Consider the following 15086-nt stretch of genomic DNA (forward strand, 5'->3'; position numbering starts at 1 on the left):
ACAAAATAACAAGGAGAATGAAAGAGAAAAACAAAGAGAAGGGAGATTTGACCAATCAAGTCTCGTCCCGGAGCAGCAGGTGAAGCGATAAGCACCGTATAGGGTGCCTGCAAAAGCCCAAGCAAGTGATGGCTCGAAGTAAGAGGAAGTTCTCTCCAAGAAGGAAACATCGACGACACAAGAAAAGACAGTTCCTTTGCTATCCTTAAGCTGCGAGGCCCCCAGACAGTGGAACGGAAAGAAATCTTGTTCACATCGATGCAACGCGTCTCATAGTCCTTACTCATGTCCTTCGGCAATCACTCGCTCAAACTCTCCTTTTGCTGTAGGAGGACCAGTCGTGCAAATTTCCCTCGATTGTCCCATCCGTCTCCCGAGGACGTGAGTCCATCATCAAGATCTTTTTAAATTTCGTTCTTTACTCGGCCTGCTTCTCCTCAGCAGCCGGGGCCTCCTCCTTCTTCTCGGGGGCAGCCTCAACGGAGGTCTCGGCCTCGGAAGAGGTCCAGAGAGTCTGTAAATTGAGGAAAACGTGATTAGAATGTGGGAACTTGGATATATGGAGACTTCATGAGTGGTTTCAAGACGTACCAGGTTGTCACGGAGGAGCTGCATGATGAGGGTGGAGTCCTTGTAGCTCTCCTCGCTGAGGGTGTCGAGCTCTGCAGATTATGTTAGCGCCAAATTCGCAAAATTGAAACACCGAGCTAAAAAAGCAGTCCGCAAGAAGAAACTAACCGGCAATGGCGTCATCAAAGGCGAGCTTGGCCAGGTGGCAGGCCTGGTCGGGGGAGTTCAGGATCTCGTAGTAGAAGACGGAGAAGTTGAGGGCCAGGCCGAGGCGGATGGGGTGAGTAGGGGCGAGGTCAGTCTGGGCGATCTCGGTGGCGGCCTTGTAGGCCTCCAGGGAGTTGTCGGCAGCACCCTTGCGACGGTCGCCAATGGCGAACTCGGCCAGGTAACGGTGGTAGTCACCCTTCATCTTGTGGTAGAAGACCTTGGACTCGCCGGACTGAGCGGACTTGATGAGGTGGTTGTCCAGAACCTCCAGGATGTCGTCGCAGATCTTGGCCAGCTCAGCCTCGATCTTCTGGCGGTACTCCTTGATCAGAGTAACCTGGCCCTCGTTGCCCTTGGACTCCTCCTTCTGCTCGATAGAGGTAACAATGCGCCACGAGGCACGGCGGGCACCAATGACGTTCTTGTAGGCAACGGACAGGAGATTCCGCTCCTCAACGGTGAGCTCAACATCGGCCGAGGCAACGACCTTCATGTTCTCGACCATCTCTGCGGGCGCATGTTAATACTTAAAATTCGCGATTGATGCTTCCAATCAAAGATTTTGACAGAAGTGATTTTGATTTTGAGAGGGGGGATATAAAGCGAACCTTCATAGCGCTCAGCCTGCTCAGCGAGCTTGGCGAGGTAAACAGCGTCTTCGTGACCCATTGTGAATGTTCTACAGAAATCAAAAAATGCACGTTAGTTCATGTCACATAGCAAATCGAGTTTGTATGGCCATGGAATATGGAGAATGCGAGTGGGAATCACGCCATCGACATCAGTGCCAGCGACCGGGAGGGGTAGTGGTTGGGTGAGTGTGGCCCATTTCATGTGAACGACAAGCACTCCATTCGACATCACGAGTTTTTTTTTTCTTTCCCAATACAGCGATCGCCTAGACGTGGGGACGACTGGCGATCATTAATATCGATGGTGCCGAGTTGTCGACCCTCCCGGCCGAGCGTGTTTTGAAGGGGGTCGATCACAGCGAAGCGGTCGCGGCAACGGCCCCGCCAGTAAACAAGGCAGTGAGAGACGATGAGGTTCACGTTGGCAGATGTGCGATCTCGATGAGTAGGCGGTATGAGACGTAACGTGATAATTTGGGGAAGGATGAAGAAGGGAGAGATCTCCTCCAAATTTCCCCATATTCAATGATCCCCGGTCGAACCGTGTATGATGGTTGTGTGTGGAATGGTAGGAGGGCGCGAGCAAGGCAGGCCAAGGGGAAATTGGATGAAACGATAGCGAACTCACCTGGAAATTGAAGAGGAGGGGGAAAGAGGTCGAAAAGGGGGAATTCAAATGGATGGAGAGTGAATAGCGAGAGGGGGGAGATAGAAGGATGAAGTTGAAGGAGGAGAGGAGAAGGAGGGGGAAAGGAGGGAAACAGAGAAGGCGGTGTTGTTGGGATTTACGGAGCAGACGGGCAACTCACAAACTGGCAACACTTGAAGGGGGCGCCAGCAGGTGATCTACAAGAAATAATACTAACTACTGGACTGACGAAGGACTATTGGACTGGACGATAAAATGAGTATCATTTCGCTTCCCATGTGCCATTTGGCTACACCTGAGTATACCTCTTCGATCGAAGGATGTCCAATGTCCATCCTCCCCCCTCTTCCTCTCTCTTACTGTGCTCAACTCGGTCTTCTGTGTGTGGTTCGGTGGGCCTGCCCAGCGTCATCCCCTATCCCGCGCCCACCAATCGCCCTGGAACGTTTCCCCTTCTTTGCGCCTCACTGTGGAAAGGGCTCTTGACGCCGGTTCGAAGGCAGAACTACTACTACAGTGCCCAGCTGGCTTATTTCTTTGAAACACTCTCATATCCACAGAGTCTCTGTTAGCTGGTTAATAACCCCCTCTTTGACCAGTCTAGCCCACTATTTATTATTGCAGTATATACTGTAGGGACTGTGTAGTACTAAGTACTTGGATAGGCTGCTATCCCATGATGACGCAGAGCTGTCCGAGCACAGTCACATCAAATTCTCGTAATCAGCACCAGGGAACTAATAACGACTACTGTGCCAAATGATCCCCGAGCCCCTCCTCATGATCTCCATCCAAAGTCGAATGAGAACGCGTCGACTTATCGCAGAGATTTCGACCTTGCTGACATAATACTCCTTACCTAATCACCGAAGCACCTGACCTAGAACAGGATCCTGTTCATCTTCATCCCCGGACCCGACGTAGATCACATGATGTGGTCTTGGCGCCTGTCGTCATGCCATACTCCCTCGTCAGCTTCCCCTCGCATTCGATCTGTCCTTTGTACCTCTTAAGCTTTAAACCTCCCTTCTCCCCAATCTCAAATCATCTCTCTAAACTACCACGCACAATGCTCCGCCAAACTATCATCCGACCTGCCGTCGCTGCCAACCGGGCTTTGCTGACTCGGTCCTTCTCTGTTGCTGCGCCCCGAATGGGCGAAGGTGACACTGGCGCCCCTCGCTCTGGAGGCTCTGCTGCGAGGTTCGTCATCTCCCCCTCTCGTGTACCTATCATCTACCATGCTGCTGTCAGCTGTACCTGTGCCCTAAAGCCTTGAATGGGAACTGTGCACAGCGTGTCTGCCTTGCCTTGCTCTATGACATCATCAATTGCTGACATGGTTCGAATAGTGACTCCTTCACCAAGCGTGAGGCCGCCCAGGAGGCTCTCTACATCCGTGAGAAGGAGCTCGAGAAGTAGGTTTACCCACCTAGTTCCCATCCTTGGACCATCACTAACCATAATCGGTAATAGGCTGGCCCAGCTGCGCAAGAAGATCAACGATCAGCGCGCCCACCTCGACGAGCTCGAGGGTCACATGTATGTTTCCCTCTTTATCTTCCCAACACAATCTCTCTGCTTGAGAATCTCCAGCACTAACTCCCATCTAGTAACAAGTTGACAAAGGACCAATCCGGCGGCAAGAACTAGATATACTACATGCAAATTGCTTCTGCCCTTCCCCATTCCCAGCGAAGAGTGCCCACCCTCCAATTGCCGTGTACCATACCATTATGATCTCCCCTCTGCTTGATACGCCATGGATATGTGATTCGAGGATTGGGATTCGTCCGTGGACGGTGCAACCGGCATGTTGTTAGATATGACAGGCAGCCATAGCATTACATACATACCTGGAGTTCCTCGATTCAATCTTTTTCTTTCAATATTTGATGATGGTCGGAGTAAAGGGTTGCAGCATCATGGAGTTATGCCAGATTGGTTTCCGCTTTAGTGGATGCTGGTGCTCTAGCCACCGGGTGAAATCTCGAAGTAGACGTATCATCGGCATGCAGGATGTATTTCAGTAATGCCTTGAATCTATGTAACCGACAGAAATCACCGAGTCCACTATGACTCGAAACGTCTGCAAATACGGTGTGCTTAACGCAGATCTGCAAAGGTCTAGATCACGCACTAATAATGTCACGAGGTGTTGCAGTCATTACCCGATACAAGAGAACTACATGAATTCACTATCTGGGCTGTCATCACCTCCCACAATCCAGGAATTTGCCTTGTGCCTTTGCACTCTTGCACCATCGACTCCTACAAAGCTCATTCCGACGATAGCCAAGACGCTGGAAGGGATGTCATCTTAGCCCTCACGCTTGACGGACTGTTCAAATTGCAATTATAGCTTTATATTATCAAAGGAAAATCCCCATGCCAAGAAGGAGATCATAATGACTTTTTCAAAGTCACCATAAAGTGTAGAGAGCATTCTTTAGTTCTAAAGAACCAGTCAGCGCGCGCCAGGCATAAGCTATAGAAGATCAAGACATCCATACCCAAGAGAACAATGTATCATGACGCCGGCGCATATCTCCCGGCGAATGTACTGCATTTCATTCATAGAAAGCTGGATTTTAACTGGCACGAGGGAAAGATACAGCCGGCGAGAACGAGAAACATCCGTGGGATTTCGTGATCCGTCAAAAGAACTCGGAGGTGTGTGCGGAAGATTGGCGGTAGAAATCGGTTTGCCGCGGAAGAAGATGACCAAAATAAACAGTCCAGGTATCGAGGAACAACAGACAGGTCGAGTATCCTGTCAAAAGTGTGTTGTGTGCAGGAATCAATCGACAAATTTAGTCTCGGTCGCCTACGGGGCTGCGACTGCGCTCTGGACTGCGACTGCGACCGCGGGCGGCGGCGCCACGGATGTTTTTCTGGCCTTGGTTCTTGCCCTTGCTCGATGGAGGGGGCGAACGAAAGCGTAGTCAACGCTGAGTGTCTGGTCAAGGAGCTTGGAGCCGTTCAGGTTCTTGATGGCCTCAGAGGCTTCGGGGAGGGTTGAGAACTCGATCAAGGCGTATCCCTAGCATGGAAAATTGTTAGAGAGAGGTTCTTTGGAACCAATCAAAAATCCGGCGACCAGATCCAGCGATACAGGTCAAAAGCCTGCCGCTGAAACTGCCCTCGAGGAAGCACGAGCACGACATACCTTGACATAGCCTGTCCGCCGGTCCAAGTTCAAACTGAAGTTCTTGATCTCGCCATACTCCGCAAAGATATCGGTAATATCCTCTTCTGAGGCTTCCTCATGAATATTCGACACCATCACAATCCACCCTTCAATACTGCGCACGGCGACAGCGCCAGTCTGAGTTCGAGGTTCGACACCACGGCCATCCTGCGCGGGGCTATCGTCCTGGGCGACGGGCAGGTCAACCTCCATTTCGTTGGACATTTTGGCTGGATATGGAGAAGATGTAGAGAATCGCTGGTTTTCAAATCGAGTTGGCACGTTGGTGGGGAGGAATGGAGGAGAGTGCGGACTGACGTCTGTGCAGGTGAGCGCATATTGGGAAAAGCTTTGGCTTTGGAGAGCCCCTTTCGGTTAGCGTTCCTCCGCTCCTCCGCCTTTTACGATGAGTGGGTTCTGGCCATCTTCTACAAAGTATAAAAAATGATAGGCTTGGGGTTTTATGCTTGAATTTTGGAGGGTCTTTGTCTTCTCTATTTGGATTAGTATGTTGTGAAATTAGACAGGTGGGTGTTACAGTTCTTGCAAACTTGTGCGGACGAACAAACCAAAAGGGATAGAGCTGGCCTTCCTTACAACAGACCATCTATTTGGAGGCCCATGGCAGGAGCGAGAGGATCTTACTCACTGGAAATAAATGGAAATCTCCGTTTGATGATAAAGTTAGAATTGAATGAGCTTATTCATTTTTTTTTTTTTTTAAAAAAAAAATACCAAGTAGTGGGTTTGCACGTTGTTCTAATTAGGAACAAAAAACTGTGGAGTGGAGATTTATTCCCCGGATATTGTAGGTGAGAGACAAAACTATCTGAATTGCCACCTCGTGTTCAGAAGCATGAGGATTTGGAATCAAAAGGAAAGAAAAGGCAGAAGGGTCGTTAAGTGTACAGGATTTCGAGTGAATCAAAGGAAAGAGAGGAGATCAAACATGTTCCCCTCTATAGGAAATAAAAGATTTACTTCCGGTTGTTGCTCCGCATGCCGAGGATCTGGACCATGCGGATGAAGATGTTGATGAAGTCGAGCTCGAGGCTGACACTCTCGTTGACAACGTCACGCTTCATATATCCACGCTCAGCGAGGCGGGCGTGGTGCAGAATCTTCTGGACATCATAGAGGGTGAAGCCACCGAAGACAGCGAGTCCACCGTATAGCCAGATGCGCTCAGACCACATCAGAGTGCGGGCAGCAGTGGCAGGAAGGACCATGGGAGCAAGACCAGAGAGAGCGACGATGGCAACACCAGCGAGGAGGGGACCGCCGAGGTACAGGTACTTCTCCTGCTTAGCGGTAGCACCAACGAAAGCAATGGAACCCATCATGCCGACGGTGTAAAGACCAGCGCGAGCGAGGATAGCGGGGTGCATGAACATCAGTGGGGAGAGGAGCGCAGCCTGGGTCAGGTTGAACAAAGTCCAGCAGCCATACTTCAAGACGTAGCTATCAAAATGGTTAGCATTGCCATTTTTGAACGATGAAGAGCGAAAGAGAGTGGTCTAAATACTTACTTATCCGGGGGAGTAGCAAAGGTGGCGTACATCGAGCCAATGCTGCCAACGAGACCAACACCCATGACCAGCCATGGGTTCATAGCCATAAGACGGTAAGACCAGCCGCTGGTATGCAGAGCGCGGGCAGCAATAGCGATAATACCAATACCAAGTCCAGTGTGCATGAAAGTCTCGTTCAGGAAGCTCCGCTCGTAAGCGGGCATGCCGCCATCCTCGCGGGTCTCACGGTTGAAGATGAAGTTGGTGGCCAGGATGGTACCACCGACGATGGCACCTCCGTACAGCAGCTTCTGGGTGAAGTTGCCACCCTGAGCGTTGTAGGTCTGTTGCATGTAGCTGCGGCGAAAGGCATTGTGGAAGGTCTGATGAGACTTGGTGAAGAACGAAGGCTGGGCACCGAACGGCTTAGCAGCTTGAGAAGGCTTGAATGGAGAGTTGTGAATGAAGCGGGCAGTATTCGAGAGTTTTGGAGCTTGAGTGAGGGCCGACGATACGGCGAACGGGCGCCGAAGGAAGAAAGCCATGACGACGATGATGTCGAGGGAAGGAAAGAGATGGCGATGAAACGTTTATATGCGAACGGCTGGACCGGTGATATCAGGGCGCTTACTCACGCCGGGAGTCGGCAGCTCTTAAGTCCGAATGTTCCAGAACAGCACGTGACTGGCGGGGTGAGAGGCACAGAGACAAGACGGCGGCACTTTTGAGATACGTCATGCTCTGATCGTGGACCTGATTTTATTTTTGAAGATGGCGCTGAAGCTAGAGACGATCAATATCCCCCACCTGCCAGCCTCACTGCCAGTCCATGTGGCGCTGTACCGCAATGTCCAGAACTCGGCCTTTCTGCGGCAACAATTGCTAGCCGGTAACGCAGAGTTTGAATATGCCTTCATCGATGCGAGCTTGGTAAGAGCCTACAATTTATATTTTACGTTACGTGATAATAGAGTGCTGATCAAGAAATACAGGTGCTATCTAGGGCGCATGCATTGGCAGCCATCTTTCGTGCAATGAATGACTACATGAATGATCGACTTAAATCCCACAATGTGCACTCGGAGATTGTGTTTTCCTTCAACCCGACCAACAATGTATGGTGACTCACTCTTATAACTGCATCTGCGCCACAATCTACCGAAGCTAACTAGCTTAGATCGCTGAGTCTTTCCGCAAGCTCGGCATTGCCGACTCCACTAAGGACTTATTGATTGTCAAAGTCTCCGTGAGTCCGGAGATAACCCATGACTCCGTTGCCGCGCAGCTGGAAAGTTCCGTCGAAGGAACATCCGTGCCTTTTGATGACATGACTTTGTCAGAGATCTCCGACATCACCAAGATCAAGAAACTATACAAGCTTGGTGCTTTGCCTTCTCCTGCAGCCAAGCCAGATGCTAGCCAGCCCCACCAGGATGAGGCTAGAAGACGGCTGGAGCTTTCAATGCTGGGAGCCATTGCCCTTCGTGGATCATGATGGAGCCAATCAAAGATGATTTAACGATATCAACCTGATACTGGCTACCTTGGTATGAAGCTGAAGGTATCTGCGGCGGTCGTGAATTGACGTTGCGTCTTTGACTTATACAAGGGTGTGAGTCCCGTCGTATATTGCTCCATCGTCCACAAATGTCGTATCTCATGGCCAAACACTGGTACGCTGGTATTGCCAAACCTCGTGGATGTCCTTTCCAACACCGCGATACCCTCATGAAAGCACACCGTACAATAACCTGATGGTATCATGTGATTTGACTGGGTCCATGGAAGAACATGAGCATGGATGGAATGCACTTAAAGGAGCTCGACCTTACTACTTGGATCAGCTCTATGATAGTCCAATGACAAAATCATAATGAGATGATGAAATTTACTCGAGAGAGCCCACGATAATATATTTTTTTAACCAAGAGTAGTGACCATACATATACTACAAAGGCAAAGATGAGGCTATATCCAAAAGTCCACGAAGCCAGGGGCATTGAAAAAGGCTCAAACTCATAGTGCAGATTCAAACGATAGGCTCTCAATGCCTAGTCATTGATCCTATTGTTCTGTAGAGGATGTTTTCTTAGAATTTATTGTGATCTTAAAAACTGCAAGTGGTATGCGTTGCTGGGCCAGACTGTTTTCCTCGGCCCAAAACGGCAATCCTGCAACTTTGCCAAGCCCTGATCGTCATCTTTCCAACGGACCTTGTCGCGACCTCCAGAAACTACTCGACACCCACTTTGCGGGTTCTCCGTCGTTAAATATTGATTCGAGGAGATGGAATTCTTCCAATACGACATACTATGAGAAAATCTAGCGTGAAACGCCATAAACACAACCAGTCGGCTGCAAAACGCGCCGCTTGCCACAATGACGAGCACCGCGGACGTGATTATCTTGTCCTCGTCTCCGAGTGCTTCGCCGCATATCCTCACGAGACTCGCCAAAAACGTGCAGAGACAGTCTGAGTTATGTCCAGAAGTTGCGACAACCGAGCCTCTCCCATCGCCATCCGAGCTGTTCCTCCCTCCCTCCCGCTCTCGATTCTTCGACGTGCCCGCAAGGAAGGACGACGCGTCCAAGAAGAAACGCTCCACAACCAAAAAGACAGCCCCTTCGGATGACAAAGAGAAGGATGCTCCAAGTAAAACGCGACAGAAGGCGAAGAAGGTTACCAAGGAGCCAACGCAGAACGGCCTGGACGACCTAGAACCCCAAACCCTTGATCCCAAGAAGAACGATGTGAAGAAGACTGCGGGGTCCCAGAAAAGTCGCGCGAAGCCGAAAGCGAAAAAAGAGACGGGAAATCTGAAACTAGCTGGCAAGGTAACCAAGGCGAGCAAGAGCAACGATACCCAAGCGAAGACTGCCAAGACTACGAAGGCCGGACAGAAGACAGCAGCGGTACAAGATCCTCCTGTCGAGTCAACAGAACCTTCTGAGTCAACGAAACCATCTAAGACATCTAATGCTCTGGGAAAAGATGAGGTTCTGCAACTGGGTGAGGCCACGAGAAGACGCAGGGACTGGACACCACCGAAAGAGACACCTCCGCAGCTGATCACCACAATGGATAATGGGACCACTTCTGATGAAACCCATGAACCGAGCGCAAAGAGTAGATTCGGTGGTATTCTCACGGACTACAACTACTCCGGGTCGAGTTCGGATTCCCGAGAAGTTAGTGCAAATGAGGGCGGACCAACAAAACGAAGAAGGATCGACCTCGTGGACCCTCAATGCAACCCATTGCATGGCCGAAATTCGAAAGAAGACTCTGTTGTTCAAGGAGATACACCATCGTCAATCTCATCATCGGGCCGGCAAGCGAAGCGGAAACCAAAAACTCAGAAGCGCTTCACAACTCTGACGGCTCGCATGACAGCCCAGTATACATCGAATGATGTAGAGGAAGATACCCAAGCAGACGATATCACGCAATACATCACCAAACCAAAGCCTCGGGGGAACAAGAGCAGATCAAACGATAAGGATCCGGAATTGATTGTACTTTCTCCAGAGGCAGCTTTCAAGGTGTTGGATCAACAAGATGTTGTCTTTGGTACTTGCAGCCAGCTCGAAAGAGACGACTCTCCGGAGACCTTACGAGAAATGCAGCGGGCCATTCGTGCGTCAGAGAGCCTGGCATTTGGGGAACGAGGAACCGGTTATACTTCGGGCGTTGAACAAACTGCAAGGAGCGAGTCCACATCAAGTTCCATGTCTCGATTCACAGGCGTAAGAAATCTATGGAGCGTTGCAGGTCGAGACACGGCAGGGTCTTTGGTTCAGGCGGGAAGTGTGGAGAAGGTTGATCTAACAGATGCGCCCCATGTCAGCAAGCCGAAAGATGCGCCTACAAGACACCCAAGACTAGATGTCTCCGACGATGAGTGGTTGGATCTTGAGTATGGAAAGCCTGGTGATTCACGGGACGAGACTTCATCTTCCACAAAAGCTTTGCAACAACCAGCCGAGCCCAACCCTCCAACTCCCGCCGTACTTGCACCGCCTGTACCTGATACCCAGCCGGCAGCGAATAAAAGCCATCACACGGCTGAGGTTTCGCAGCCGGCCCCAATGCCACAGTACAATGGATTCACAGACGCGGAGCTCTCAAGGCAAGTTGCTTCATATGGGTTTAAGTCTGTTAAAGGACGCAAGAAGATGATCGACTTGCTTCAAAAGTGCTGGGAATCGAAGCATGGCAAGGCTGACCAACGTGTTGGTGTCTCCTCCCAGCCCCCTTCAGCAGCACAGGCCGATAATATAACCACTGCTCCTGCTACAAAACCTCCGAGCCCCAATCCCAAGACCAAGGGAAAGACGAAACCTAAAAAGACTGCATCAATGGCCACGCCAACGGAGCCTGCTACGCGGACGGAGACTGTGGCAAAGACCACTCCCAAAAAGAACCAGCAACGATCCTCCAAGGTTGGACACCCTCCGCCATCCTCATACATACATATCGAAGAGATCCAAGATTCGGAGGAAGAGGTCTTTCTCTCGCCGAGCCAGGTACAAAAGCGGTATACCGAGATCTTTTCCAACACCGCTACATCAGTCCGAGCCCCTGTTTTGCAAATCCTGACCAAGGATCGGCCACAAACACCCACCAAGCGCAAGGCAACTGCCTTCAAGACTTCACGCAGTACAAAGTCAACGTCATCCACAACTGCCACCAAGGTGGATAAAACACCATCCGTCGAGCGTGGTAGCCAGCTAGACATATCCATCCAGATCACCAAGGCCGTTCGTGCGCAGCCCCAGCTTTCGATGTCCACCAGCCGAAGTCGGCCAAGCTGGCATGAGAAGATCCTCATGTACGACCCCATCGTCCTCGAGGACTTCACATCATGGTTGAATGTCGAAGGACTTGGCCTTATTGGCGAGGACCGGGAGGTTGGTACCGCGGCTGTGCGGGAATGGTGCGAGGGCAAGGGGATTTGTTGCTGTTGGAAGAAGAATGCAAGTTGGTGATGTACATTATTATTCTGTTCATTTTCATTTTCGGGATCAGATGGTGTATTCTATGGTTTCGGTTAGGAAATACCCATTGTCTACGAAATTTCGGATTTACTGCATAGAAAATTACTCTACTCCAGTAATATTATCCAAAGAAATAGCTGCGGAACCTAAGGATCTTTACGGCTCAGTGTCTCCTCAAATAGTGGAAGAGTACTTTAAGAATGCTATAGTGCATTGGATATACGGGACAATTACAGATTAAGTCCCCGGCACTTCCAAAGTGCGAGGAGAAGGTAACAAAATAACTGGGCGAGGCAACCTTCTCCTCTTTTTCTACCAACAGAGTGCGCCTAGGGGAAAGCAAAGGAGACCCGAGTCATCCCATACTCGTCTACCATGTCAAAAAATACGACTACTTAGCCGGAGGGGGGGAGGATACAATGATGGCGAAGAAAGTGATATACCATTGTGATTTGTCATGAAGATGGAAAAGAAAGCTAGGCAGGTATTCTCTCGAAGAGTCGAGTCTGGAGAAGCGTATTAAAAATGATGACAATGTGAAACCCCGCTCAAACATGTTTGGATCTGCGTTCAAGTGCCATTTCAGATGCTTCTCTCCATTTTCCGCGGTCCCAAAGTCCCTCAAGACCGTTTGAGTCTGAATCTGGCTGTCATTGAATAAAGAATCTGAAAATGTTCGTCAGAATGGAGGACCTGAGAGGAAATGAGACCAGAGGGAAGATCGAAAAATGAAGTTCACAGGAAACAACCGGAGGTGGGGACCCGAGGGAAGGACTGGAGAAAGGACCAGAAAGAAGACCAGCGAGGAGGTCTAGAAACGTTTGAGGACTGAAGAGAATGTCGAAAGCGAGGTTCAGAGGGGATGAGAGAGGGGATGAGAGGGAAGTCTTGAGAGAAAGACTAGAAAGGAGCGCTTAACAGAAGGTCTGAAGCGAGGTCCAGAGATGGAGGGACCTGAGAGAAGGTTTTCAGAGGAAGACCAGCGAGGAAAACCAAGAAGAGCCGGAGAAGGACCAGAGAAGAAGGGCCAAAGAGATGATCAAGGATGAAAGAGATTATCAGGAACGAAGAGATCAGAGATGGTGGCGACGCAGAGAGAGATGGCGATGCAGAGAGAGACGGTGTAGAAAAAGAGGACAATGGAGAGATGGAGTAGTTGACAAAGTGGCACAAGGTGGGAGGCCAGGTGGGTGGGAAGTTGGGAGGAGGAGAGGAGTTGAAGGAGGAAGAAAAATCCTGGGGTGGGAGGGACGGAGGAGGTATTTATACCTGAGGAGGGGGAGGGGGGAAAGCGTGCCTTCCTAATCGGGTCGGAATAGCTTCACTTCTTAATCGGGGGTCCTATAGGACTGCTGCCTCCCAAGACAGCACCACGCGATTGTGAGTCATCGGGATAGCAAACAAAAATCATAAACAAGGCATGAGCGCGTCGTGTATGGACCGCATTGGATTAAGTTGGTATGGAGACGAGAGTATACAATCACGCAGGCGTACAGACCATAAGTACCGTACAAGGGATATTGATATCGAATGATACGATGTGGCAATCAGTTGGCACCTGGAGTTCTAGGAGCTGCGCACTTTGTCATTATAAGCAAACAACTTGAGCGACATGTGATAGAACACGATAGACGCCGTAGAATAACACGGCAACAGAACATTGTCATAAATTGGTCAGTGTTAACGTAGAAGGACTCGGGATACCACTACGACCCATGTCTCGGCATGATTGTTAAGAGGATTTGCTCATTTTTATAGCTAGAAGACCGATTTAATGCGCCAGTGCATGGCACTGATGGACTACTAGCGGTGTTCTGGTTCACGTTGTAAGAAGCTCAAACGCATTTGATATTGTGTATATTCACATTAGGATATTATTGAGCAGCTTCTCCTGCTGCTGAGCCTCACGTGGCATGCCTTTTGCATTTCGAAAGCTAAGATATGTACGCTCATCTATTCATGGCTGTATAGGTGTAGGAGAGAAAAGATTGTTAGCGATACTGCTGGATTGGTGAAAGAGTTAAAGACACAGGGGCTCAGGGGCTCAGGGAGCTAACAAAGCAACGCATACCTTGAAGCAGCCAGAGACCTTCCCACATTCTCTTAAGTTCATCATGGCATGACACTTGTTAGAATAGTCGCCCAGGACTGCTAGATCCGGCACCTCTTCTTGTGTAGCGCTTAGGCACCATCATCACCGTTGACACTCCCTGGTACTGATGTCGACCATAGTCGTCGGTGGTCAAGGCCGGAAAACCTATTTTACACCCGGGTCGACTGAATTGCGCGTTTGTTGAAACGGTTTAGACGAAGGATCTGTCTCCGATGCAGCTTGAAGTCAACAAAGGACCATTCTCTAGACTCGCACTCGAACACTGGGCGGCTGATGAACCACCTCGCTGAAGGATCTGCTCTCATGGGGTTGTTGATATTCCTTGTTGCCATTTGATGGGCCTGTGAGAGAACTCGGTTCGCTATTGGTACGGGGCTGCTCAAAAGATGCCAACGCAACAATGGTTAGGTAGAAATCATCAAAACCAAAACTGATGGAAGACAGGAAGACCTCCATATTGTCGACTCTGACCTAGGCTGAGCTGGGCTGAGTCGAGAAGGGAAGGTGGTTTCCCTACCTAAAATGCCCAATTGTACTTTCTGGTTAATAATGTCATATTCTATCAGGTTCTGTGAGTATATTATTCGTGAAAGTCTGGGATGTTGGACTTACGCCAGTTAGGCGAAGTATCGCTTCTTGATTCTCAACTCGCTTCCATAGGATCTGATGGTTGTCTCGGAGAACAGTATCTTGCTGGCTTATCTGTTCTTCGCTCCAGGGCAATAATTTGACCGAGTGGTAGTCAACCCCAAAGAAAATCACACTAGAGGTGGTTGTTAGCAGAGTAATCAACAACTCGTACTGCGATGACGCTCTAAACTTGGTATCCTCGGCCGGTTTTGAGATGGAGAATTCTGCCAATAAGGGAGATGCGGATGAGGATTATGGTGCTTTGGCACCAAGAGCACTCGTATTAGGAGGAAGGTTTTAGTTACTCACTGTAAATATAGCTCAGAAAACGACCAAGGTATGGAGGGTGCTTGCTTGACCCAGAGAGAAAGTCCAGAAGCGAGGAAGCGCGAGATAGCAGAAGGGTTAGGAAATGAGAAATGTCAAGTGGAGGAGACAAGAGAGTGGCTGAGAGCAGCGAGAGAGTACGCGGAGGAAAAAGGAGATGCTGCAGGCCTAAAAGCCACAAGAGAACCGTTTGGCATTTGATGTGTGGTTAGCCAGATTTTAAAACTCCCACGGTTCGTGGTTGACCCCGATATAG

General features: G+C 49.8%; 6 protein-coding genes across 6 annotated transcripts; 3 read left to right on the forward strand and 3 right to left on the reverse strand.

Moving 5' to 3' along the window:
* Positions 1–418: 418 nt before the first annotated feature.
* Positions 419–1449, reverse strand: artA (14-3-3 adaptor artA; the record flags this gene model as incomplete). The annotated part of the gene is made up of 4 exons (XM_057153470.1): positions 419–514; positions 592–662; positions 739–1287; positions 1389–1449. The coding sequence occupies 4 exons, from the start codon at positions 1447–1449 to the stop codon at positions 419–421; spliced, it is 777 nt and encodes a 258-aa protein (XP_057007808.1).
* Positions 1450–3034: 1585 nt separating this feature from the next.
* On the forward strand, positions 3035–3933 carry N7473_007531 (uncharacterized protein). The gene is made up of 4 exons (XM_057153471.1): positions 3035–3264; positions 3414–3479; positions 3538–3603; positions 3675–3933. The coding sequence occupies exons 1-4, from the start codon at positions 3131–3133 to the stop codon at positions 3712–3714; spliced, it is 306 nt and encodes a 101-aa protein (XP_057007809.1). The 5' UTR covers positions 3035–3130; the 3' UTR covers positions 3715–3933.
* Positions 3934–4888: 955 nt separating this feature from the next.
* N7473_007532 (RBM8 family RNA-binding protein) lies at positions 4889–5476 on the reverse strand (the record flags this gene model as incomplete). The annotated part of the gene is made up of 2 exons (XM_057153472.1): positions 4889–5104; positions 5231–5476. The coding sequence occupies 2 exons, from the start codon at positions 5474–5476 to the stop codon at positions 4889–4891; spliced, it is 462 nt and encodes a 153-aa protein (XP_057007810.1).
* Positions 5477–5965: 489 nt separating this feature from the next.
* Positions 5966–7343, reverse strand: N7473_007533 (Bax Inhibitor family protein). Its single transcript, XM_057153473.1, has 2 exons — positions 6781–7343; positions 5966–6712 (listed from the first exon to the last, which is right to left on the reverse strand). The coding sequence occupies exons 1-2, from the start codon at positions 7305–7307 to the stop codon at positions 6229–6231; spliced, it is 1011 nt and encodes a 336-aa protein (XP_057007811.1). The 5' UTR covers positions 7308–7343; the 3' UTR covers positions 5966–6228.
* A 162-nt stretch (positions 7344–7505) lies between these two features.
* On the forward strand, positions 7506–8688 carry N7473_007534 (EKC/KEOPS complex subunit CGI121/TPRKB). Its single transcript, XM_057153474.1, has 3 exons — positions 7506–7692; positions 7755–7877; positions 7940–8688. The coding sequence occupies exons 1-3, from the start codon at positions 7534–7536 to the stop codon at positions 8255–8257; spliced, it is 600 nt and encodes a 199-aa protein (XP_057007812.1). The 5' UTR covers positions 7506–7533; the 3' UTR covers positions 8258–8688.
* Positions 8689–9141: 453 nt separating this feature from the next.
* slx4 lies at positions 9142–11751 on the forward strand (the record flags this gene model as incomplete). The annotated part of the gene is made up of 1 exon (XM_057153475.1): positions 9142–11751. One exon carries the CDS (start codon positions 9142–9144, stop codon positions 11749–11751), a length of 2610 nt encoding a protein of 869 aa, XP_057007813.1.
* Between the last annotated feature and the right edge of the window lie 3335 nt (positions 11752–15086).

Source organism: Penicillium subrubescens, assembly GCF_028828155.1.
Source record: "Penicillium subrubescens strain IBT 31985 chromosome Unknown utg000005l_segment0_segment0, whole genome shotgun sequence".
NCBI lineage: Eukaryota > Fungi > Ascomycota > Eurotiomycetes > Eurotiales > Aspergillaceae > Penicillium > Penicillium subrubescens.

What these genes read in the sequence shown, in the direction of transcription:
- N7473_007534 (XM_057153474.1), top strand. Translation starts at nt 7,534, where the DNA reads ATGGCGCTGAAGCTAGAGACGATCAATATCCCCCACCTGCCAGCCTCA. An exon ending in CCTTCATCGATGCGAGCTTG is followed by an intron (nt 7,693 to 7,754) that starts GTAAGAGCCTAC and finishes CAAGAAATACAG; the next exon opens with GTGCTATCTAGGGCGCATGC. An exon ending in CCTTCAACCCGACCAACAAT is followed by an intron (nt 7,878 to 7,939) that starts GTATGGTGACTC and finishes TAACTAGCTTAG; the next exon opens with ATCGCTGAGTCTTTCCGCAA.
- N7473_007531 (XM_057153471.1), top strand. Translation starts at nt 3,131, where the DNA reads ATGCTCCGCCAAACTATCATCCGACCTGCCGTCGCTGCCAACCGGGCT. An exon ending in CGTGAGAAGGAGCTCGAGAA is followed by an intron (nt 3,480 to 3,537) that starts GTAGGTTTACCC and finishes AATCGGTAATAG; the next exon opens with GCTGGCCCAGCTGCGCAAGA. An exon ending in GACGAGCTCGAGGGTCACAT is followed by an intron (nt 3,604 to 3,674) that starts GTATGTTTCCCT and finishes ACTCCCATCTAG; the next exon opens with TAACAAGTTGACAAAGGACC.
- N7473_007533 (XM_057153473.1), bottom strand. Translation starts at nt 7,307, where the DNA reads ATGGCTTTCTTCCTTCGGCGCCCGTTCGCCGTATCGTCGGCCCTCACT. An exon ending in TTTGCTACTCCCCCGGATAA is followed by an intron (nt 6,713 to 6,780) that starts GTAAGTATTTAG and finishes CCATTTTGATAG; the next exon opens with CTACGTCTTGAAGTATGGCT.